Here is a 25,163-nt window from a genome sequence, read left to right as displayed (position 1 = left end):
GCCGCATCACAACAGAGCGGCGCTTGCTCTGCCCTTCCTGTGCGTGCCCGCCGGCCCGAGGCCCGTGAGGCTGGCGTTCGTGACCCGCTGCTGCTGGGCCGACCCGAGAGCCAGCACCTGTCCCGAGTGTTCACCGCTCTGGGAAGCGGGCGTCTTCTAAGTACCTGGCATTGTGAGCATTGAGGCCGTGTTAATGATCTGCTCTTTGGGGCAGGCCGTTTGCTCAGGGATACAGCTGGAAAAATCAGACTGAAAACAGATGTATTTAGCCTCAGCAATATTGTATTCTGCTATACTTTCTTTATTCAAATTGTATTTTTCAAATGGATCCTGAAAACTTATTTCAGAAGGCTGTCTTTGTTTTCTTAAATCCCTTGAAAGGGGAGAGACTTGCCTTAGCAGATATCCCCTTCACACAGACACCCAGTGTTGGCCCTCTTTGTGGACACTACAGAATCCCCTTCACACAGACACCCAGTGTTGACCCTCTTTGTGGGCACTACAGAACCTGCCTGTACTTTTTCTCTCGCCTGTTTGTTCACTCACGCATTGACTTTTCAGCTTAAGAGGGCTCAGTCCTAGGAGCGTCGTTGTGAGTAAGCATATGCTGCCATTGCCCTTTTTGTTTCTTATGCGTAAACATTCTTGAGCTGCTGCCCAGCCGGTGTGGTGGGTCTGCGGCTCCAGAGGTGCGGTGAAGGGGACAAGCCCCGTGCCCATGGAGCTGACAGTCCGGCTGGGAGACAGTGTTAGCCGGGCCTGGGCCGGGGTGCCTGGGGGGCCTGCATGCCGGCGTGGCCGCACTGGGGAGAGCTCCCCACCCTGCTGTCCTCTGAGAGATGGCCCTGTGTGGAGTGGGCAGCATCTCTGCTGCAGCCCCAGGCAGCCCACCAGTCAGGGCCGTGCAGGAGCTCCGGGGAGGCTGAGCACGGCCACCAGGGAGGCCTGAGGTCAGGGCTGGCTGCGGCCCGCAGGTCGGACTTCTGGGTTCGCTCAGCCCAATGCCCCGATGTCACCGGGGAGCCAGGCGCCCCTTCCCTGGGGCAAGCGACACGCACCATCCTTCCCAAACCTGTGCGGAGTGTGACCAGAGTCCCAGCGGGCTCACAGCCTCCCAAGGACTCCGTGTGTGTTTGCACGTGCGTGTGTGTGTATGGTCGCTGTGGCAGGCCCAGGAACTGTGTTTACCTCTGGATGTGCAGAAGCCAGCGCTCCACATGGTTCGGTTTAAAGACTCAAGTCTAGAGCCCAGTGGTCGCGTTGACCAGAGCACAGCACTGGGGCCCACAAGCCCCTGCCTGGCCTGGGGTCCTCCTCTCTGGGAGACAGCTCTGCTGGTCCTCACACTAGCCACACGCTCCACCTTTCACCTTTGCTAGGACGGCTCTTTCCTCCCAGACAGGACCCACTACCCTGCAGCTGTCCTTGTTCTCAGGAAGAACCAACTTACTTCTGGATTGTATTTAATCATGTTTCAATCTGTTTTCTCAGTTATTCCATCAACAAAACAGAACCAAAGAAATATTTATGAGATTGGCCCCTCACAGACTGAGCATACCCACACATGGCCCGGAGCTCAGCAGCCTGGCGCAGCGGTGTGTGCAGAGCCGGCATGCGCTGGGCCCTCGCGAGTTGTGGTCCCGCCCTCCAGCTAATCAGCAGCCCGGGCAGGTTGTGGGGAACGCAACTTTGCGACACAGTATGATTTTCTGTTTCATGCAGAAGAAATTCTCAATTTGTGCTGTTAACTTGCAAAGGCATCCTGAAACACTATTCTCCTCCAAGTGAAAGTAATTATTTTGGAGTTACTAGAGCAGTATTTTGTTTTTATACTTTTTCTTGCAAAATAGCACTGGGGCTATTAGGAACCCTGTGAGCACCAGGGCCTCCTCACTGCAACCCCATGAGGGTGCGAACCTGGCACTTGTGGATGGGAGATGAGGTGGTCTCCCAGCCCTCCTGCCGTGGGTCCTGGCTTGTGAGGAGGAGACGGAGACGGAAGTGCCCTCAGGAGCTCTGGGCCTGTGCTGGCCCTCTGCCTCCTGGAAGGCGCGAGGCACTCGCGTCTCCACTGAGTGCCTTTCCCTTCCCCGTCTGATTGCAGGTGTCAGAAACTACTTGAAAGAAGCGTTGGTGAATATAATCGCCGTGCACGCAGAGGTAAGCTGTCGCTGCTGCTCCTGCGGGGTGTGGGTGACTGGGCAAGAGAGAAGGGGTAAATTCAGTGGTTCTTACGGGCGCCTTCTCCCTTCACAATGTATTTCTAGTCTGAGTAAAACAGAGATTTGAGTGTTTTACTGAGTACAGTACAGTATCTTGTTTCAACGCATATATATGCATGTTTTAACTGTGAGAGTCTTTTTTATGAAATACAGTATGTTTTTTCCTTATAATTAAGACTAATGGATATTTGGCAGGTAAAGAGATAAGAGAGTGAAAGGGTGTTTTCTCCACCTTGGGCACCCGCTGCCCTGGTCTTCACCAGTGTACCAGTGAGCACTGGCGTCTTATTCTGGCAGCCGTGGGGCATGCTGGAGGACAGGCTCAGCCTGCGGCAGGGCACAGGCGATGGCCTCCCCTGTGTGGCTGACGAGGGTTCCTGGACGCTGGTGCTGCCGGTCACGCCTGGCCCGCTCCCGGGGAGCTTTCCGCTAGTGTCCCGTCCACCATCGCTCCGGCTTGGCTGCAGCCCGTGGGCCGTCATCCAGCAGAGGTTCTCGGTAGAAGACTGCTGTTGCAGTGGCCACTGCCAGAACCCTCCCCCTGAGTGTCTGCCTCTGTGCAGGTGCGCTGGGGGGTGGGGCTGCCTCCCCCTCTGCACCCACACGTGCTGTCTGGGTCACCTCGGTGGCCTGGAGACACGTGGTCACGGAGGCTGAACCGGAGTGTGAGCAGAGGACAATGCTGCCTGCTTGCCGAGGCAGCCAAGCCCAGCAGCCTCCCCGGAAAGCGGCCACGGGGTCCCCCCCCTCAGGCCCTTGTGAGGCACAGCACACTCGTCCTCCGTGAGATAAAGTTTTACATGGTTTAGCTCAGGCGGGAGCTTAGCACGCACACCTTTTTATGATGAGTGACATACTTTCAACTTGGATACTTTTTATACATCAGAGACCTTTATAAGAACGCTCTTCTGTTAGGTTAGCTTCTGGGAAAGTCAGTGCGGCGTCAGGCCCTCAGGCGGTGGGGAAGGCCCGTCGCAGGCGGTGCCAAGGGCACTGCAGGGTGCGCAGGCCTTGGCGTGATGATGGTGGCTCCGACTGAGGCACCCACTGTCACTGTTTACAAACACACAAACAGAAAGGCTCTTCCAGTCCGTTTCCCGCACATCCCAGTGGCCGAAAGTAGAATTCTGTACATAACATTTACTATTTACTGTTCGCAAGCACTCTTACCTTGCCCAGAATTTTCTTCAATGCTCAGGTTATGTTTGGGTTGACCCGAAGGTTTAATACTAGGGATTGAATCTGAAAAATGGAAAAGCTAAAAAAAAATATGATTTAGTTTAACATAGAAGTCAGGATCGTAGTGTTTCGCCAAATATAGTAATTCTTAGTTTGAAACTATCAAAATTCAAGACTTGCAAGTGGTGTTTTTGTCAAATGAAAGGAAACCTATTTTTAATTCAGCAGATAGTAAAATTGAGAACGCTTGTGCAATACAGAGTTACGCACCCAGTGTGAAGTAGCAGTTGTTTTGGTCCAAGGAGAGCCTGACCCAGTATGTGTTTATTTCTCCAATTTCCTCTTTAGAAATCACGTTTCTTCTTGTGAAAAGGTTGAGAGGAGGAAAAAATCCTTAAAACTGTTTCACCTTGTCACCATCAACAGCACCTTTCAGAATTCTGTCTGCCGATCTATTTTCGGAGGTTACCTTCTGTTGAGCGTGGTGAACACAGCCTGAGTGTCAGCCATGTCTCCCTTCCATTCCTGGCTGAGGAGACCTGGGCGTGGTTTTGCTGTGTGCGTCCCTTTATTTCTAACACATTCGGGTCAAGGAGAGTCTGCATAACACACCGTTTCTTTGTGTTTCCAACCTTCTATCAGGTGTTCACTGTCTCCAAGGACCTGGTGCCCCGGGTGCTGTCCAGGGTGGTGGAGGCAGTCTCTGAGGAGCTGAGCCGGCTCATGCAGTGCGTCTCGTCCTTCAGCAGAAACGGAGCTTTGCAGGTACCGTGCTGCTGCTGTGCACGTGGACCCAGTTGTCTGAACCGCAGAGATGTGTGTCAGCTGCAGTCCCAAGAGGTCCGCACAGGCTTTGTGCTATCTTCTCGGTGGCTCTGCGAGTTGTGGGGTGCATCGTCCCCTGGGACCACATCCAGGACGTCAGTGGTCCCAGAACTGCTCTCCCTTGAGAGTGTGGCAGTGCTTGTGTGCCGGTCTGAATGCAGAGCCCTTCTGCAGCTCAGTGATATTTTTGTTGTTTTTTTACAAATGTCTTCACTACATTTAATTTAACAGGAAATTTTTAGCAACTTACTTGTAAATAGTCTTTCCAGAGCAGTCAGTGCAGTTTGCATAGAAATGACAGCTATTTCTTTCTACTCATACTCCTTTGGTTTATGTTGCGTTTCATGGAATTACATAATTACAGTAACAAATGTAACTTGGACAAGTCAGATGGGTCTGGGTTTGCATGTGGCCAGATTGTAGGAGCCAGGCCTGCAGACTTGTGGGGGCCAGAGCCCCACCCACGGGCCTCATGGCAAGGGCCTTGTGGGGGTTGCTAAAAATCCCGGAAGTGTTGCTTCTAGTACTGGCTGAGGCCCTAACCCCCTTCAGATAACAACTTAAACCTGAGTAATAGTAAAAATAAGAAAATGTATCAGTAAAAAGAAAAACCTGAAGACTCATAACAGGAACCTTGTGTGTGAAGATGAATCAAAGGGAAGTTGCAGTATCTGCTTTGGGCCTAAGGGGTCTTGAAAGTGAAAGTGAAAATCGCTCAGTCGTCTCTGACTCTTTCTGACCCCGTGGACTGTACAGTCCATGGGATTCTCCAGGCCAGAACACTGGAGTGGGTAGCCTTTCCCTTCTCCAGCGGATCTTCCCTACCCAGGGATCAAACACAGGTCTCCCACATTGCAGGCGGATTCTTTAGCAGCTGAGCCACAGGGGAAGCCCAAAGGGTCTTAGAATTACAACAGAAATCCCCCCTCCCCACACCTTCTCTGCAGCCCGTCTAGCTGGTGGCCGAGTTTCTCTCACGGCTGACAGGAAGGGGCCAGAAGCAATGTCAGAATCAGCTGGAGGCCCAGCCTCCATGCCCGCCTGGCCTCCCGTGCCCTGTGCCCCCTGGAGACACTCAGTTCTGTTCTGAAAACCTCTGCCCGCTGCCCTTGGGGCCTCCTGTGTGTGACCTCCTCCTCAGCAGGTGACCGAGAGGGCCTAACATGAAGGGCTGAGCGGCCACCAGTCTCAGACCTTCCTGAGAGCCAGCCAGGAGGAGCGTTTGCTGGCCAGCAGCCTATGTGTTTTGTGTGAATCATCAGCTCTTACAGTAGGTATAATTCATAGGCCAATTAAAGCAGCTTATCACTTTGTCTGAATAGTTTCTAGCAAAGATTAGTTTTATAGTGATTTAATCGATCTCCTAAAATACTGAGCTGACAGTTCTGCCTAATTTTTTCTCTTTGATAGTCTCCTTGTAGGTCCATTTTTGTATATACACAGAACATAAACAGTAAAGACACATAGTCCCATGAACACTTTCTCATTATGAGCTGTTTCAGGCTTCTGACCCACTGAAAAATGGGACCAAATATCTGCTTTCTATACTGCACGTTTACCTTATGTAAGTCAGCCTTCCTCTCTGTTGGTGAATTTAAAGCCAGCCCTGGCATTCATCCTTGCTTGTGTGTGTGTGCCCATGCTGCTGAGGGCCATGTGTCTTAAACAGCCTCCTGGGCAGCTCCAGGGCCGTCTGTGTGGCGCCTGCGTCGTGCCCGTCCGCGCGGCGCCTGCGTTGGGCCTTTCTGTGGCTGAGGTTCCACCGTGTAGGTGCGCTGCCTCGTGTCCGTCTGCTCCTCATTTGTTGGACATGAGGGTTTGCGCTGTTTGGCTGATAGGAGACATGGTTCTGTGAACGCGTGTGTGCAGATTCTCTGCGGCCACGTGTTCTCACTTCTCTTGGGCGCATTCCAGGGACTGGAATCGCCGGGTGAACTCCAGGCTGCTTTCAGAGCAGCTGCAGCTGCTTTCCTCCCAGCGGTCCACGAAGATCCCAGATTCCCCACATCCTCAGCGGCAGTGTGACTGGCTGGTCGTGGCCATCCCCGTGTCTGCCAAGGGTGTCTCCTGTGTGATCCTCGCGCCTGTGGCGATGTCCTTGGTGGCAGAGGATGTGTTACCCTGAGGAATCCCACGTGTCCTCCTCCTCTTCTGTTGCTTGCACCTCTGTTGTCATCCCTGAGAAGGCAGGCCTGGCCCGACACCGCAGAGGTCCGCTCTGGCTTTCTTCCCGGCGTGCTACAGTCTCATTGTGCACGTGATCTGTGCTCTACTTCGAGTTAGGTTTTGTTTTAAGGCAGAGACTCACTTTCAGTCCTGGGAGTGCAGACATGCTGTCCTGCTGCCCCAGGACCACGGATTAGAGAGGCCGTCTGCCCCAGCGAGTGGCCCTGGCACCTTGCGGAAAGCCACTTGGCTGTAGATGTACAGGTTTGCTTCTGGGCCTCAGTCCTGTCCCATTGACCTGCGTGTCCTCCCACGTGCCAGTGCCACACCGTTTGAATTACCGTAGCTTTGCAGTACATTTTGAAGCCTGGAGGTCTGAGTTTCTCTAACGATGCTACTCCTTTGCCATGTTGTTTGTCTGGGGCCAACTTGTCATGTTTTGTTTTTAAAAAGAAAAGAAAAAACAAAAGAGAAAAGTCAGCTATAGCTTTCACTGCACTGCGTGAGTCTGTGGCACTTGGCGCCAAGGGCACTCATGGTGCTGGAAGGCAGCAGGGGGCAGCGAGGCAGCCTGGGTCCCTCCATCCCCGTCAGCCTCAGTGCAGTGAGGCCTCACTTCTTCCCCGAGGAGACAGGGAGGTGCTGTTGAATGGTGAGGTCTGGGGGCTGGACAGCCCTGGCACAGTCTGCATCCTTCAGAGCAAGACCCCTGCCTTCACGGAGTCAGACTTGACAGCTTGTGCCCTTGTTCAGTAACAGGGAACGTTGTCACAGCCAGGCTCTCTGGGAAAATTCAAAAGGTCTGCTGTAAGGAGCTGCTGCTGTGGCCGTGGCGGTCTGCTCTGCGGGGAGCAGGCTGGGGCCCATCCTCGCTTCTCTCTGCTGGACCGTTGACGTGGTTCCCTGTGGTCACCTGTCCGTTTCTCACCCCAGGCCAGGCTTGAAATCTGCACCCTGCGGGACACTGTAGCGGCCCACCTGACGCTGGAAAGCAGGTGAGCTGCTCCGTGCTGCATCCCGCGCGCCCCGGGAGCCTCCACGAGGCCTTGGTTCGGGTGGTGGGCCCACATGTGCACTCGTGACTCGGCAACCTCGTGTTTGCATCTGACCGGTTGTCCTGCTAAACACACGAAGTGACACCAAGCCAAGGACACACAGGCTTTTCCTCAAGGTGGGGATGAGCCTCGGTCTTGTGAGTGTTGTCACAGAGCATCATGTACTTCTTTTGAAAAGGAGAAAATAAGAATTGAGTCAGTTTACGCATTGCAGACTCTTAGTGAATATCAGCATAAGAGGAAGCCTTGTGGTTTCTCTGCAAAATTTTGTAGTGGAAATTTGATGATAATTTTTAGCTGTTTTGAATGAAAGTCAGGATTTCCTATCATTGAGACATCATTAGGCGAACTGAAACAGCTCTGCCTACGCAAGACTGTTTACCCCACTGGCAGGGCCGCCTGGGAAGTGCCAGGTCCACAAGGAAGCTGTTTGAACACGTCCCACAATGCACTTGCCGTTGTTTGGATGGCGTGCTCGGGCCCCCATCCTGCCTGTCACCACGCAGTTGGTGTGAGGTTGTTCACCAGGAGCCTGTCTGGTGGCTCCCGCCGCTGTCTGCTCTGCGTCACTGCTTGACTTAGCTACTCTGCTGGTACTTTCTTCTTTAGAAACTTAGACATACCAGATCGTTTAAAAACTTCTCTCCCTTTTCTGCATTTCACAGAATGAAATGATGTCGAGTTATGCACATGTATGCACATATCTCTCCATTATCTTACAGGTTTTAGATGCAATAGCTAAGTGCTCGTAAGACGTGTTCCTTTATTGTAGGAAATTGGCTGTACGTCAGGCCCGGCTCGTGTCGACTCCAGAAGTGCCCCCTTTGTATCACTTTGCACAAGATCACCCCTGTTCCTGCCTAGCTCCCTTCCTTTCTTAGCAGCTGCTTTATTTGTATAGTTCAGTTTTGGTTTGAAAGTAAAGACCTTTATAAATTTAACAACTCCATACCAAGCTCTCATCTACCAGTAGAAGCACCTTGTGTGAATTCAGTTTCTCCTTTGCTTTTAAAGTCATGTTTTATTTCCTGGTTTAGTTCTTCTGGCCCTGCTTCTGCAAACCTCGCTTTCATTTTCACTTTCCCTCCTGCTCTACTTGCTTCGCCGGCTTGTGAGTTCCTCTGAACATAAGACACGCTTTTCTCTAACGTCCCTCTTCCCGGTGGGGCCGGCGTGTCTCCACCTGGGACGCTGTCTCTTACAGATCCAGTTTCAAGCAGGCCCTGGAAGCCCTGCCTCAGCTCTCGGGCGGAGCCGACAGAAAGTAAGTCACGAGCTGCTCTCGGGTGGCGTGTTGCCACCTGGACATCTCCTCTTCACGCGGAGCCCAGAGGGAGGTGGGACTCGGTGGCTCTCAGACACGCCTTGTGTTAGCCCGTCTCCCACGTGGCAGGAGGAGGTGGAACCTGGTTTATGACGTTTCAGAAATTAGTTCTTTCCTTTTTTTAAGTAACTATACCAGTCGCTTAAACTTTTATAAGAAAGTTTAAAATTTTTAAGAAGATAGCACTCAGAGAAACGTGAGAGGAGACGGCATGGTGAAGGCAGGACTTGGGCTTCGTCTGTCAAGCAGGTCAGCGTGTACGTTCGTGCTCCATGCGACATGAAGCATGGAGAGTAAGTGTGCACACGTGACGAAATGAAGTCACACATGCTCCGCTAGTGCTGAATTAATAGCCTCAGCCTGGCCTTCAACTTGCTACTCACGTAACAGGAAATTCTGACCTGAGACACAGCCTAGGCCAGGCAGATGTCAGCGTGCCTGGGCTCTTCCTCAGCCCAGCCGAGGTCCCCCACCCTGCAGCTGCTGGACGGGTCGTGGCCAGTTACGGAGCCCCGGCTGCGTGCAGCCCTCGGGGTCAGCTGTGACGGCTCAGGGGAGCGTGGTGGACCCGCACGGGCAGGGGGTCCCCGGAGGCGTGGACGAGGCTAGGAGGGCGGGGTGACCTGGTCTGTCTGAGAAGAGCTGGGCAGCCCTGCCTTCCCGTCCCGCCTCCTCACTGACCGCATGTTCAAAGCCTGTGCAGTCCTTTACCATAATGAAGTGAAAGATTTAAAGCCTCACTTACCATCAGCCCGTGCAAGTGGGGCTCACTCATCTGCTCAGAAGACTAGTGGTTTGGGGCAGCCGACAGCAGCAGACGCCGTGAGGAAGGCCAGGCGGGGCTGCTGTGGGTCTGCTGGGAGCATCGCTAAACCAGGAAGCGAGCCCGTGACCCAAGCACCAGCAAGCTCGTTTCTTGGTTGCTTCACCTGAGCCCAGTGAGCTATCCAGACCCCTCATGGCCGTGAAATTATCCAGTTGTGTCTGGCCAGCACGGGGGCCAGATGGAGTCACTGCTGCCGCTTGGACTACCCGGACTCTGTGGGTGCCTGCTTCACCCCTTCAGTTCACCTCTCCAATACTTATTAAAGGCAGAAATGCAAAATAAGAAGAATGGAAAATAGACCAGTCGTTGCCAAGGAGTGGGGTGAGGGCAAAGGTGACTGCAGGTGGGCAGCACAGGAGGGCTTGTCCTGACGTGGGGGTCATGAGACGCTGCTCTGTGTTACCAGAGTCGCAGAGTGCCTGTCAGAGCTCTGGAGTGCCCGGACCCCAGACATCAGTCTGTTTAGGGAGGGGTCCAGTTAATCCAGGGGCAGGGGCAGGAGGATGGTTTTGTGCATAAACGTAAGTATGTCTACAGATAGATGCTCCCTTAGAGCCCTCCTTTAGCTGACTTTATTTTGCCATGGAGTTCAGAGCCCATAGAAAATGACTTTGCTGGCTGGAGCAGCACCGCAGGGCAGGAGCCATGTGGCTGTGTGTCTCTCCCGCAGGCTACTGGAGGAGCTGCTGAGCCGGGTCAAGAGCGGCATGCATCTGCAGCTGGCCTGCTTCCAGGCTGCCCCGCCGCCCGCCGTGAAGACATAGAGCCTCCAGGTCATGCTCCGCTGAGCGCCCACAGGTGTCTGCATGGAAGCTCAAGCTGCCCCTCTCTCTCTTCTTTCCCTTTATTGGGGAGCTTAGAAAGATGTTGGTGTATGTGTTATTTCAACCAAATTGACCTGATTTAAAATGCCCAGGAAGTATTTGCTTTGCTATTCTTATTACCCTAGGCCTTGTATGCCACCTGCAATGCAGGAGACCTGGGTTCGATCCCTGGGTTGGGAAGATCCCCTGGAGAAAGGAAAGGCTGCTCACCCCTATTCTGGCCTGGAGAATTCCATGAACTGTACAGTGCATGGGGTAGCGAAGAGTCAGACACGACTGAGCGACTTTCACAGTGTGGCTTTAAAATACCTTTCTAAAAATTAGGGAGCATCTCAAAGCTACATGTTGCATGGTGAAGGCTACAGAAGGCAGGGCAGCTCAGACCCAGGGCTTCTTCCCGGGTTTCCTGCAGCTTCCAGGACACCTTGGGAGGGGATGCGTGGGTTAGCAGAAAGTCACACATGAACACCTGGAGCCGCCCTGAACTGTGCAGCTGTGTGAAAGCCTTCATTTCACGCCGATGGCTCTAGCGCTCCTGACCCAAGTGGACTTTCAGAAAAGCGGGCGGCCCGCCTACCAAGCTGTTACGTTGGGGAGGTTACTTGTGGGCCTCGGTTCCAGAGTTGACTCGCTGCCTGGCTTCTGTGTTCACAGCACTCAGGTCGTCAGGCCTTTTCTGTGTGACTCGCCCTGAACCTGACATGGGCCTCCTGCCCCCGTGACCCCTGCACACGTGAGGGGCTGCCGTCAGCGTCTCCTCCAGAACCGGGCGCCCTGCCGCCCACCCGCACTGCTTCTCTGGCCTCTGCAGTATGCTGCCCGCTGGCTCTGGCCTCTGCAGTGTGCTGCCCGCTAGCTCGGGGTCTCTGCTCTGGTGGTGTCTTTGTCACCAGGCACAGGAGCCACCAGTGACGCTGTCACCAGAACAGGTCAGGCTGCCATGTCCTCCTGCAGACTCGGCTTCCCTGGCCTGCCTTCGTCACACCATTTGCTTCAGAAAACTGAATCAGGTTTTAGGTAGTGCCACAGGCCCGTTTTCTATGCTGGCGTTAGTGTATTCGTGCAGGGAGCTCTGAGGTCCTCCGTGGCCATGTGCTGTGTCCATCATTTGGAGTCAGTCAGTCTTGTGCTTGTTTCTTTGGTGTCAGGGAGGTTTTGTCTTGAACAAAACCTATGAAGAAATACACTGAAGGTGGGGCTCTCTAGGCATGTTCACGCCTGTACCCACTGTGGCTGTAACTCAGAGCACAGAGCCACAGTCCTGAACATCTGCCTTATTTTAAGTGGATGACGAAGACCCTTCAGTCAATAAAGAATGTGTCTTTAGTACAAGACCTAATTCTGTGTGATTCTTCTGTGTGTCTGATTCTAACGCCCGAATAAAGACTTAAGTCCCGGTTTACCTGTGTCTTCTGATCACTGCTGGACACCATTACTAGGTGTCCTGCTAACTGTCCTCTTGTCGGCGGCTCCCTGCCACCAGGCCCCTGGGAGCCAGACGAGAGTGTCGGGCCCAGAGCCGCACAGCGCCTGAGGACAGTGGCGGTGATGCACAGACTCAGGATCTCCAGCTCTGGGTGGAGTGTGGGCACACACGAACTCCAGACTCAAAGCCGGGCTCATGGAAGAAGCAGCTCCTGGAGAAGACCTGCTTAGGCTGTGAAAGAGAATTTAGTAGTTGAGGAGATCGCTGGATACAGTGGTGTTAGGAGGAAGCCAAGAGGCAGAGCAGAACATGGAGCAACCTTACAAAGAGGGAAAGAGGTGCTGAGAAGTGAGGTGTGCTGAGGACCTTGCGTTTGGCAAAGCCACAGCTGCATGTCGGCCTGGCCTTCTGCGCTAGGAGAGTCCTGGAAACAGTCTGGGTTTGCGAGACCTTGGCGTCCATGAAAGTGCATTCCAGAAACGACCCCATCGTTGAAGACAAGCATCACTGCCTTGTCTTGGTACCCGAGTCAGTCCTGCCCCGTCCTACAGCCGGTTTTCCTGAAGGTGAACTAAAGAGATGGCCTTCTGCTCTGACGTGGTTCCAGACGATGCTGCCTCTGTCCTGCTCATGTGCCTAAGGGCTCGGCCGGTGGCTGCATGAGGGTCAAAACGTGTCTCCACCAGTTTTTAATGAAGACAAGTTCCCTAAAATACGTAGATTTGAGTGTCTGTCATGTATTAACACTCGTGTGAAGTAGCTGTCCCTAGTCAGTTCTCTGGCGGGACTGGAGCAGAGCTTTTCACGCAGGTGTCCACGCTGCTCTGGCCCTGGTACCACACAGGCTCCTGCGTTCACCGTTGAGGAGAAGGACGCACCAGCTCCACTGTGGTGGGTGGGTGGGTTGGGTTGGGGACAGCTGCGTCTTTCTCAACAGCCTTTATGGACTGTGTTCCCGTAGCGTAAGCTCTTGACTCAGGCTCAGTTCTGCAGTGTGAACTAGGTTGCATCTTTGTTCTCATACTGCCAAGTAAGGACCTAAGTTTGACCCCGTCAGTTTCCACGCACCCATGTCCTCGGCAGCTGGTAAACTCCTGTGTGTTTATTTGACTGTGGTTTACCTCTCTGTACAGCGACCTCTGTGCTGTGTGCAGAGGATGCACTGTGCGCGCACGCTGCTCTGGCATCTAAGTGGGGCTTTGGTTAGAGGTACGGTTGATGTGTGGCTTCAGTCTGCCGTCCGTAACTGAAAGTTCAGGTTAGCCTTTTGTTTTTGTTCTGTTTAATCATAATACCAAACTGCTCACACACGCGTGCTTCGTATTTGTTGCTCACACACATGAGCATTTATGGCAACTTTTAAAACTTGAAAAAGGAGCCATGAGCCTCCTGTCTTGACGACCCCATTCCCCATGCCGGGAGCCGATGGTGCCAAGTCAGACTGAGTATGCAGAACATACCTTTCATCCCATAATCAGAAATACGTCTCACAATACAATGACGAATTCTTGCTAAAAAGTGAGATTTGAAGTCTGGGTCTGCCTGCCTCATAATCTACAGGAAATACAGGGGAGTGAAGAACACGCCATGGACGATGAGCGGAATTGCTGTGGTCGGCCTTGACCGTGGGCTCAGCCCAGGCCCCCGCAGCAGAAGGGGCAAGCATGAAGATGGGTGGATTCTCAAAGAGTGTGTGTACACTGCACGGTAAGTTGCAATAGCATACCTAAGAAGTGTACATCCTTCCGTTAAAACACACTTCATTGCTGAACAGTGCTGACGAAACATCATCTTCAGTGAGTCACAGTCTTTCTGCTGGTGGAGGGTCTCGCCTCTGTGTTGACGGCTGCCGGTTCTCAGAGTGGTGGTCGCTGAAAGTCGTCGTGCAGAGTGGTGGTCGCTGAAAGTCGTCGTGGCTGTGGCCGTTCCTTAAGATGAGTCAGTGAACTTTGCCCCGTGGATTGACTGCCTTTCACCAGTGGCTTCTCTGCAGTAGCACTGCTGTTTGGTGGAATTTTACCCAGAACTTCTTTCAAAATTGGAGTCCATCCTCTCAAACTCTGCCACTGTTTTAGCTTTTAAGCTTTATAGAACATCCTAAACCCTTGTTATAATTTCCAGTCTTCACAGCATCTTCACCAGGAGTAAATTCTGTCTCAAGCAACCGCTTCCTTTGCTTACCCCTGGGAAGCAGTGCCGCCTCTGTTGAGACTTCGCCCCGGGATCCGTGCGCTTCAGTCCCGTCTTCAGGCTCCGTGCATGACCACAGGCCTCCTGCCACGCCACCACACTTGCTGCTGCTCCTCCACTGAAGTCTCTCTTCCTTTTTCTCCTTTTTTTTTTTAAATTGAGGAGTATTTCTTTACAGAATTTTGTGGGTTTTTGTCGTACATGAATAAGAATCTTGAGCCCTGAGAAGCCATCCCTGAGGGCTGAGATCCACTTCCTGCAGCTCCTGTTACTGTGGACATTCTGACCTCTTTGCACAGATCACAAACGTTCTTCACAGCATCTGGAATGCCGACTCCTCTCCAGAAGGTTGCCCAGATCCACCGAAGAACTGCTGTCTGTGGCAGCTATAGCTTGGTGAGATGGGTTTCTCAAATGGCAAGACTTGAAAGTCAGGGCTCCGTGGGCTGCAGGTTGGCTGTGTTAGCAGGTGTGAAAACAGCGCGAGCCTCATCATCCGTCAGAGCTCTTGGGGGAGCGGGTGCCTGTCAGCAAGCAGTAATCAGGAAAGAACCTTGTTTTCTGAGCAGTAGGTCTCAACAGTGGGCTTAAAATAGTAAAAAAAAAAAGTGTTAGTTGCTCAGTCATGTCTGACTCTTTGTGACCCCACGGACTGTAGCCCAGCAGGCTCCTCTGTCCATGGAATTCTCTAGGCAAGATTCCTGGAGTGGGTTGCTATTTCCTTCTCCAAAGGATTTTCATGACCCAAGGATCAAGCCTGGGTCTCCTGCAAGACTCTCTACCATCTGAGTCACCAGGAAATTTTTTAAAACAGTAAACTACGCAGTAAATATTTCTGCTGTCGTCCCGACTTTGCTATTCATTCACAGCACGGACGGGCAAAGTAGACCTAACACGATTCTTAAGGCCCAGGGTTTCCCGGTGGTAGATGAGCACTGGCCTCACTTGGTCACCAGCTGCCAGAGCTGCTCCCAAGAGCGTCAGCCTCCCCTGGAAGCTTGGGCGCCGGCGTGGGCCTCTCTGGGCACCAGAGTCCTGGGCGGCACTCCTCCTGCTGGACCGTGGCTGGCGGCACCCCGTGGCCACTGTGGCTGCGTCCTCTCGGCACCTGCCTGCGCTTCGGCACCAGCACCTCACAGAGCACTCCCGTCCTGGAGGCGGCAGCTTCCCGGCGGCCCCGCGAGCCAGCCTCTGTGGTCTCACGCTGCTCTCCAGCAGTCTCCTCACTTGCCTTGGCCTCACAGTGAAGGGAGCTGGGCCTTGCTCTGGATCGCACATTAGCTGAAGGGGATGACGCAGCTGGTTGTTCTTCTCTCCACTTTCTCCTTATCAGCAGTGAGGCTGTTTCACTTTCTTATCACCTGTGTGTTCAGGGGAGCAGCACTCTTCATTTCCTTTAAGAACTTTTCATTCACTGTTACAGCTTGGCTAGCTGGCAGGAGGGGTCCATCTCGCCTTTCAATGTGCCTTCCTCACTAAGCTTAAAGTGAGAGACATATATATCATTCTCTTCACTTTTGATACAGTTGAAATTTTCCATAGTAAATTTTTAAACAGGAAAGACACGCAGAGATAGCCACTGAATAGCCCGGCTCCGTTTACTAAAGTACAGTCAGCTGGAGAAGACCCTGACGCTGAGAAACATTGGGGATGGGAAGAGAAGAGGGTGACAGAGGATGAGATGGTTGGACGGCATCACCGACTCAATGGACGTGAGTTTAAGCAAACTCCGGGCGTTGGTGATGGACAGGGAGGTGTGCTGCAGTCCATGGGGTTGCAAAGCGTCGGCCACGACTGAGCCGCTGAGAACAGTAACGATCAGTAGAGCTAGTAGGGGTGACTGATGGGGGCCCTTTTGTGATTGAATAGAGATGTCTGGAGGGTGAGGGAGCATCAGGCCCAGCGAGGGGCCGTGAGGCACTGTGAGCACCACCACTTGCCCACATGCACTGCCAAACAAGAAGGTGTGGCTGAGGCTCTTGGTTAAGGCACATTGTCCTGGGTCATGTCCTGAGGAATCGGAGCTGCAGTCTCGCCTCAGCATAAAGAGGGCGCTGATGGCTGCTGCCGTGGCACCAGCCACAGGTTCTGATGGGTGGAGCAGTCCTTCCTGCCAAATTGCTGTGGGTGTATTCTGAAAGTAACTCTCAGAAAAAGATGACCTCTATGAAAGGAGACGAATTTACGTAGAAAAACACAGGTATTTCCCTTATGCATCCTAGGAGTATTAGTGTTTCAGGGGATAATAATTACCATCAGAGTAAAGCTTAGTCTTTCGAAAGGTAGGGTTCTAATTCTCCTTGCTGGGTAAAATCCTCTCGGATGAGTCTTGGGGTTGACAACCGAGAACTCTGGCTATCGTCCATAAGGCAACCACCTGAAGGCCCTGAGGAATGGATGGAGCAAGCGGCGTCCACTCAACGATCGTGAAGCCTGGAGCAGCTCCTGCTTCTGTGGCCTGTAGCTGGGAACCAGGTGCAGTTGGCATGGTGAGGAGGGTGGCAAGGGGCTCTTGGGGGGAACTGATGTGTTTCTGCTTTTAGAAGATTGTGTCTGGAAAAGCGCCCGTACTGGAGAGAGGAGGGATTTTAGGGAAGAAGGAGCCAGAGATGAGATCCCCAAATTCTGCTGCCTAACTTTCTGGCCAACACCCCTGAACCCCTGAGACGTGGAGCAGTTGAGCTAAAGACCAAGATGCAGCCTGAGATGAAAGCTACAGGCAAGAAACTCGCACAGACTCTTTCCGTAAGTCTAACCAACCACTTGCAGTTGGTTGCTGATCAGATTATTAGCAGTTTATCTCCAGGAGTTGGTGAAGGACAGGGAAGCTGGTGTGCTGCAGTCCATGGGGTCGCAAAGAGTTGGACACGACCGAGCAACTGAACTGATCTAGAATTAAAACCCCCAAATCACCTAACACGTGAACAAGGAAAATGGAGGACATTTTCAAGAGAACAGAAAAATCAACTGAGACCGACATCTACAGGTCACTGGGTTTAATCTAAAATGTAGAATAGAGAGGAAAATATTTGGGATAAAGTGTTAGATGTTGTCAGATAGTGTGACATGTGTAACTGGACTTCTAGGAGGATAACAGAGAGAGGCAAAAAGATAAAGAGCAAATCCAGTAGCAGCAGCAGAGAAACAAGCTGTCTCAGGTGAGCAAATTCTGGATTCACTCTGGCCTCACGTCAGAAACCACAGGCCCAGAAAAGTGAAATGGCCGTGTCTGAAGTCAATCGGAATTCCACATCAAGTGAAAATACTCTTCCAGAATGAAGGCAAAATACATTTTCAGATAGAACTCAGAGGACGCGTTGCCAGCAGAACTGGGCCACAGGAACGCTAAAGGGAGCTCTTCAGACTGAGAGGGGGTGGCATCTGATGAGGCCTCCACTCCTCAGCAGTGGACCGAAGGCAGCTGGCATGGCGGGTACCTCTCAGCATCTGTACAGACGCTTGCATGCACCGTAGAACTACATCTCAGGAAATGCAGAGGTTTGTTGTTGTTTTGTTTTTGTTTTTTTGCTTCTCTGTTAAGACTTATATGTGACACACACATAACATTTGATTGTTTAGAGTAAAAACGAACAATTTTTGTCATGTGGGTTTACAGAATTTGTAGATGTAACTTGAGAGAACAAGGTATGGACAGGCAGCTGCAAGCTTTCTGCAAGTTGCATGAAATGGGTATTGACCGCAAGTGGGCTGTGCGGAGGGGTGCACTGTCGCCCCACACAGTCACGAAGACAGGCATATAGGGGGATACAGCTGAAAAGCAACAGGAAAACTGAAAAGTTCAGTTACAATTGGAATAATACTTTGTATTCAAATAATATTTAAAATGTTTGAAAGAATAGAAAGCAAACAATGGAGTGGTTTACCCAAACAAAACCATAGCAGCAGTTTCATTAAACATTAAAAGGCTAAACATGTCCATTAAAAGGGCAGAAAGGATGTCAAAATGGATATTAAGCAACACAAACCCAAATTATGCTATACACAGAAGATTCACTTTATATTTAAAGATGGAAAAAATATGTCCTTTATAATTAAAACCACAGATAGGTTGAAAGTGAAGTAAAAGTTGCTCAGTCGTGTCCGACTCTTTGCGATCCCATGGCCTATACAGTCCATGGAATTCTCTAGGCCAGAATACTGGAGTGGGTAGCCTTTCCCTTCTCCAGGGGATCTTCCCAACCCAGGGATCAAACCTAGGTCTCCTGCATTGTAGGTGGATTCTTTACCAGCTGAGTCACAAGGGAAGCCTAGATTGAAAGTAACTGGATGGAAAAAGTACACCATGCAAACAGTTAAGCATAAAGAAGGCTGAAGTGGCTCTACTAATGAGATAAAGCAGATTTCAAGACAAAGATGTCACAAGCGACAAGGAAGGACTTTTCATGATTTTAAAACATTCAGAAAGAAGATTCTGCATGTGTCTGACCTAATAATAGAACAAATAGAGCACTGAAATACATGAAGAAAAAATGAGAGAGGGAGGAATGGGCAATTCTGATATTACCATATTTGGAGGGTTTTAAACTCCTTAGCAATTGATACAGCTGGACCAAAAAGAAAAAAAATCAGGAAAGATGTAGGTTCTGAGTAAGACCACCACCTGTCTTAACCTGAGTGCATTCATGAAACTACACTCAGCACCTGTAGGATACACGCTGTTAAGGTCCATTGAACATTCACCAGGACAGACTGACCTAACACACAACATGTACGTCGGATGGAGAATTAAGAAGTCAATAAACTGTTAACTTTTATTAGAAGTCAATAAAATAAAGCTAAATATTTGGAAGTTAACACACTTCGAAATATTTGGAACCTAACCCAAGGAGGAAATCACCAGAGAATTTAGAAAATACTTTGAAATAGAAAGGAACTGAATGAAAACAAGATTGGGGGGGATGCAGCTAGGGGAGTGCTTAGAGAAGGGCTGCGGGCTTTAAAGGCTCATTTTAGGCGGGAGGTGGCAGTGGATAGACGCTCTCCGCGCCCGTGGTTGGGAAGAGCAGAGGAAGCCCGCGTGAGTGGGCGAAGGACGGCGTGGGCGGCTCTGAGCGGCTCTGGGTGGGCCCTCTGTCCAGCCTCCACTTCAGCTCTGCAGCAGCCGGGAACGCTTCCAACTCTCAAAGCATCTGTTGACTCATCTGTAGCAAATGGTCGGGCTCAGACGCCACACTCCGTGCTCTAGGTTGTAGGTGCTTCCGAGGCAGGAAAGCAACCGAAGTGGAATTGTAACCGTAGGCAAGTGCTGGTAGTTGCTCAGTGAAGACGCCAAATAAATGAAGCCTCCAAGTACAATCGTGTCTCCAGGCTACAAGATTGGCTGGCGTGTTCTCTCAGTGCTCAGATGTTTCCCAGGGGCACAGACGTGGCACAAACAGTTCTGTCTCAAGCACCAGATGGTTGACTTCCCTGCCAGTGACCTTGTTCTCACAGTCGGTGCAAACCAGAGGCAGGAGGTCCGAGCTGATTTCTGTTTGACTTGCTCCGGAGGCCCTTGGAAAATCACTGTCTTTGTTCTTTGGGTGTATTTCCCCTTATAAGTTGCCTGCATGATTTTTAAGATTTAATCAGATACTGAGCAAAGTCAAAATCTTCTGCCTCAAAATAAATTCTGGTAAGACAGGTACAAGGAGCATCTCTGATTTGTCCCAGCTCTCATTAAAGGAGATTCTTTCTCAAAGTTACTGGATTCCTGCAATAGTAATTTAGAATATGGTTTAATGTCTAGAAGGAAGCACACCTCGCTGCATCTTACACTTGAATAAACCACCCTTCTGAGTAGTACCAGACCATCTCAATCTCCAGACCAGCTCCCAAGAGGCCGCTACAATAGCTGCCCCAGCAGCTTCTCTGGGCTGCGGGAGGCAGTGGGCTGCCTGGGGCTGACCTCGTCCCACTGAATTGTATGTGATAAGCACAGTATTTGGAATGAAACACCTCCCAGTTTGCCGACTGGCAGCATCAACATACTTTTTGGCAAAACTGTCAGAGAAGCAATACTCATAAATTTAACCAAAAAGAAGCACGAAACAAGCGTGACTAAGGGACAGTCCACAGAGTGCCGCACCGACCGTCTCCGGAGTGCAGCGTCACGGAAGGTGGCCAGGCGCTGTTCCGGGCTGGAGGCACGACATCCCTGAGACGGGTGGTCCTGAGCCAGGAAAAGGGCCTCCACGGACACTTGGCGATGCTGGAATAAGATCGGCAGATGCATCAACAATCTTTCCAGCGTGGACCTCCTGGTGTGGGTCACTGTGCAGCGACTAACATTTGGAGAAGCTGGGCGAAGAGAAGGAGCATGTGGATCCTTCATACTATTTTTTGAAACTTTTTATGTCTTAAATTATTTAAAAATGAAAAATTGCCTTTTTTTAAAGAAAAATATAGAAAACTTTCAAATCAGTGTATGTTGGTGAGGAATTAAACGAATTAAAACAATATCACAATGTTTTCAGATAAACTAGAACCTCAGATTAGAACAAGAACAAATTCCATGTACATGGTATTTTTAAATACGTTGTTTCTGGATCCTAAGTGGGCTTCCCTGACGGCCCACCAGGTAAAGAATCTGCCTGCAGTGCAGGAGACAGGAAATACGGGTTTGATTCCAGGGTGAGGAAGATCCCCTGGAGGAGGGCATGGCAACCCGCTCCAGTGTTCTTGCCTGGAGAATCCCAAAGAGAGGAGCCTGGCGGGCCACAGTCCACAGGGTCGCAAAGAGTCAGACATGACTGAGTGCCTAGACACGCACGGGCCCTAAAAGATAAAGATTCATAAAGATTGAAAGCAAAAGAATGCCAGACCAGGGAAAAAATAAACCAGTATGCTGGGAAAATATTGATGAAGGCAGTAGTGCTAATTTGATATCAAATAAAGGAGACTTTAAAGCAAAATGTGCTCAGGAATAAAAATAGTTGCTATGTCATGGTAAAAGTAATAATTCTCAAGGAAGCTAAAATAGCTCTAAATTTAGGGTACACTTAATGATATAATCTCAAGAAATATAATTTTAAAACTGCTGAAATCCACAGATTGGTAGGGTTTTTGTTTTTTTTAAAACATTCTTCTCAGTATTCATGGATTAAGAAGGCAAAATAATTATAAAATGTAAAGAAAACTTGAAAAGCACAATTAGCAATCTGGCAGAAGTTTATAGAACCCTACTATGATTCAGTTCAGTTGCTCAGGCGTGTCCGACTCTGCGACCCCATGAATCGCAGCACGCAAGGCCTCCCTGTTCATCACCATCTCCCAGAGTTCACTCAGACTCATGTCCATCGAGTCCATGATGCCATCCAGCCATCTCATCTGTCGTCCCCTTCTCTTCCTGCCCCCAATCCCTCCCAGCATCAAAGTCTTTTCCAGTGAGTCAGCTCTTTGCATGAGGTGGCCAAAGTACTGGAGTTTCAGCTTCAGCATCATTCCTTCCAAAGAAATCCCAGCACTGATCTTCAGAATGGACTGGTTGGATCTCCCTGCAGTCCAAGGGACTCTCAAGAGTCTTCTCCAACACCACAGTTCAAAAGCATCAATTCTTTGGCGCTCAGCCTTCTTCACAGTCCAACTCTCACATCCATACAGGACCACAGGAAAAACCATAGCCCTGACTAGACGGACCTTAGTTGGCAAAGTAATGTCTCTGCTTTTGAATATGCTATCTAGGTTGGTCATAACTTTTCTTCCAAGGAGTAAGCGTCTTTTAATTTCATGGCTGCAGTCATAGTAGCCACAAAGCAAGTGTCAAGAAATAACAGGATCAGCATCACGTTCCCTAACCACAATAAAACTGTATTAGAAATTAGTGATGAGAGGGAACTTAAAAAAAAAGTACACGTGTGAATTTTCGACCCGATTTCTGAAGAACACATTGGTCAAAACAGAAACCATCGCAAAAAGTAGAAAAACTCGAGAGCTGAATGATAATTTCACACCAAAATGTGAGACGCAGCTAAGGGAAGACTCCAAGAGGAGGAGATGCTGGCCATGAGCTAAGCGTCGGACTCAAAGGGAAGAAGAAGCACCGATCCCAAAGGAAACGGGTTCCGCAGGCGCGGTCGGCCGCGAAGGCCGGGCGGAGGCGGACCCGACGGTGGGCGGCGCGCGGAGCCGGACGCGGGCGAATGGGGCACGCCGGCGGCTTCTCAGGAGCAAGGCGGCCCTGTGCTCCCGCGGGGCCCTGTGCTCCCGCGGGGCCCCGTGCTCCCGCGCGGCCCTGTGCTCCCGCGCGGCCCTGTGCTCCCACGGGGCCCTGTGCTCCCACGGGGCCCTGTGCTCCCGCGGGGCCCCGTGCTCCCGCGCGGCCCCGTGCTCCCGCGCGGCCCTGTGCTCCCACGGGGCCCTGTGCTCCCACGGGGCCCTGTGCTCCCGCGCGGCCCTGTGCTCCCACGGGGCCCTGTGCTCCCACGGGGCCCTGTGCTCCCGCGCGGCCCTGTGCTCCCACGGGGCCCTGTGCTCCCACGGGGCCCCGTGCTCCCGCGCGGCCCTGTGCTCCCACGGGGCCCCGTGCTCCCGCGCGGCCCTGTGCTCCCACGGGGCCCTGTGCTCCCGCGCGGCCCCGTGCTCCCACGGGGCCCTGTGCTCCCACGGGGCCCCGTGCTCCCGCGCGGCCCTGTGCTCCCACGGGGCCCCGTGCTCCCGCGCGGCCCTGTGCTCCCACGGGGCCCCGTGCTCCCGCGCGGCCCTGTGCTCCCACGGGGCCCTGTGCTCCCACGCGGCCGCTCCGCCGTCGGAGGGCGGGGAGGCTCAGCTCAGGGCGCGGAGCCCGCGCGGGAGCCGGCGCCCGGCGTGCCGCCCGCGCGACCGCCCTGCGGGCCCCTCTCGGAGCCTCGGAGAAGTCCCTCGCCCGCCGGCGACGCGGGACGGGCGTGCGGGGCCCAGCCGCTCGCCCAGCTCCTGACCCCGGCCCGGACGCGGCCCAGGCGCCGCAGCCCCAGGCCGCAAGGCCTGCGCGCCGCCCCCAGGCCCGGCGCCCGGTGACCAGGGGGCCCTTCCCCCGTCACGCTCGGCTGACCTACCAGCCTCCAGCCTCCTCGCGCCCAGCAGCCCAGCGTTCCTGCTTGCGTTTGAAGAAGCTGGATGTGCCCCTCAGGACCCCCAGGGCTGTGAGAACGAGAAGGCACGGAGGGACGGATCCCATTAGCTAGGAAGACGGGCGGGTCCAGGGCAGAACTCCTGGGTCAGGGGTCAGGGCGGGTGCAGGAGGCACCAGGGGTCCCGGCGGACACAGAGGCTCTGGAAGAGGTCACACTGAAGCCCACTTTTTACAGGTGTTCAGACCTGGTGCCTTAGCTGACCGACGTCCTGGACTGTCCGGGGCCCTGCTCTGAGCACTGTTCACAAACACCGGTCCCCAGTCCTCCCCCTACCTCGCTCCTCTCCCTGCGGGACCTCTTTCCGTTAAATCCAGGGCTGTGTACCCAAAAGGCTCTAGCCAGGCTTCCAGTGGCTCTTCACCAAGGTGGCCGGGTGGTAAAGGGTCTGCCTGGAGTGCGGGAGACCTGGGTTCAATCCCTGGGTCGGGAAGTTCCCCTGGAGAAGGAAATGGGAGCCAGTACTCTTACCTGGAAAATTCCATGCACAGAGGAGCCTGGTAGGCAACAGTCCAGCTCCAGTTCAGTCCAGTTCAGTCGCTCAGTCGTGTCCGACTCTGTGTGACCCCATGAATCGCAGCACGCCAGGCCTCCCTGTCCATCACCAACTCCCGGAGTTCACTCAGACTTGCGTCCATCGAGTCCGTGATGCCATCCAGCCATCTCATCCTCGGTCGTCCCCTTCTCCTCCTGCCCCCAATCCCTTCCAGCATCAGAGTCTTTTCCAATGAGTCAGCTCTTCGCATGAGGTGGCCAAAGTACTGGAGTTTCAGCTTTACCATCATTCCTTCCAAAGAAATCCCAGGGTTCATCTTCAAAATGGACTGGTTGGATCTCCTTGCAGCCCAAGGGACTCTCAAGAGTCTTCTCCAACACCACAGTTCAAAAGCATCAATTCTTTGGCTCTCAGCCTTCTTCACAGTCCAACTCTCACGTCCATACATGACCACTGGAAAAACCATAGCCTTGACTAGACGGACCTTTGTTGGCAAAGTAATGTCTCTGCTTTTGAATATGCTGTCTAGATTGGTCATAACTTTTCTTCCAAGGAGTAAGCATCTTTTAATTTCATGGCTGCAGTCACCATCTGCAGTGATTTTGGAGCCCCCCAAAATAAAGTCTGACACTGTTGCCACTGTTTCCCCATCTATTTCCCATGAAGTGATGGGACCAGATGCCATGATCTTCGTTTTCTGAATGTTGAGCTTTAAGCCAACTTTTTCACTCTCCTCTTTCACTTTCATCAAGACACTCTTTAATTCCTCTTCCCTTTCTGCCATAAGGGTGGTGTCATCTGCATATCTGAGGTTATTGATATTTCTCCTGGCAATCTTGATTCCAGCTTGTGCTTCTTCCAGCCCAGCGTTTCTCATGATATACTCTGCATATAAGTTAAATAAGCAGGCTGACAATATACAGCCTTGACGTACTCCTTTTCCTATTTGGAACCAGTCTATTGTTCCATGTCCAGTTCTAACTGTTGCTTCCTGACCTGCATACAGGTTTCTCAAGAGGCAGGTCAGGTGGTCTGGTATTCCCATCTCTTGAAGAATTTTCCACAGTTTATTGTGATCCACACAGTCAAAGGCTTTGGCATAGTCAATAAAGCAGAAATAGATGTTTTTCTGGAACTCTCTTGCTTTTTCCATGATCCAGTGGATGTTGGCAATTTGATCTCTGGTTCCTTTGCCTTTCCTAAAACCAGCTTGAACATCTGGAAGTTCACAGTTCACATATTGCTGAAGCCTGGCTTGGAGAATTTTGAGCATTACTTTACTAGCGTGTGAGATGAGTGCAATTGTGTGGTAGTTTGAGCATTCTTTAGCATTGCCTTTCTTAGGGATTGGAATGAAAACTGACCTTTTCCAGTCCTGTGGCCACTGCTGAGTTTTCCAGATTTGCTGACATATTGAGTGCAGCACTTTCACAGCATCATGTTTTAGGATTCGAAATAGCTCCACTGGAATTCCATCACCTCCACTAGCTTTGTCCGTAGTGATGCTTTCTAAGGTCCAC

The 25,163-nt window shown here is 51.9% G+C and overlaps 1 protein-coding gene across 3 annotated transcripts in view; it reads left to right on the top strand.

Annotated features, from left to right (window-relative positions):
* EXOC2 (exocyst complex component 2) overlaps window positions 1-11,760 on the top strand; it is a 123,519-nt gene extending 111,759 nt beyond the window's left edge. For all 3 annotated transcript variants that reach the window (XM_052647750.1, XM_052647749.1, XM_052647748.1), the window contains 5 exons: window positions 2,105-2,160; window positions 4,044-4,166; window positions 7,326-7,387; window positions 8,652-8,711; window positions 10,268-11,760. In XM_052647750.1, the coding sequence (XP_052503710.1) occupies window positions 2,105-2,160; window positions 4,044-4,166; window positions 7,326-7,387; window positions 8,652-8,711; window positions 10,268-10,361 (395 nt within the window). In that variant the 3' untranslated portion in view covers window positions 10,362-11,760. The remainder of the gene's footprint in view (window positions 1-2,104; window positions 2,161-4,043; window positions 4,167-7,325; window positions 7,388-8,651; window positions 8,712-10,267) is intronic.
* Window positions 11,761-25,163: the final 13,403 nt, after the last annotated feature.

This window comes from Budorcas taxicolor, chromosome 11 (genome assembly GCF_023091745.1).
Source record: "Budorcas taxicolor isolate Tak-1 chromosome 11, Takin1.1, whole genome shotgun sequence".
NCBI lineage: Eukaryota > Metazoa > Chordata > Mammalia > Artiodactyla > Bovidae > Budorcas > Budorcas taxicolor.
The sequence above is the reverse complement of the archived record's forward strand: the minus strand, read 5'-3'. Positions and strand labels throughout refer to the sequence as shown.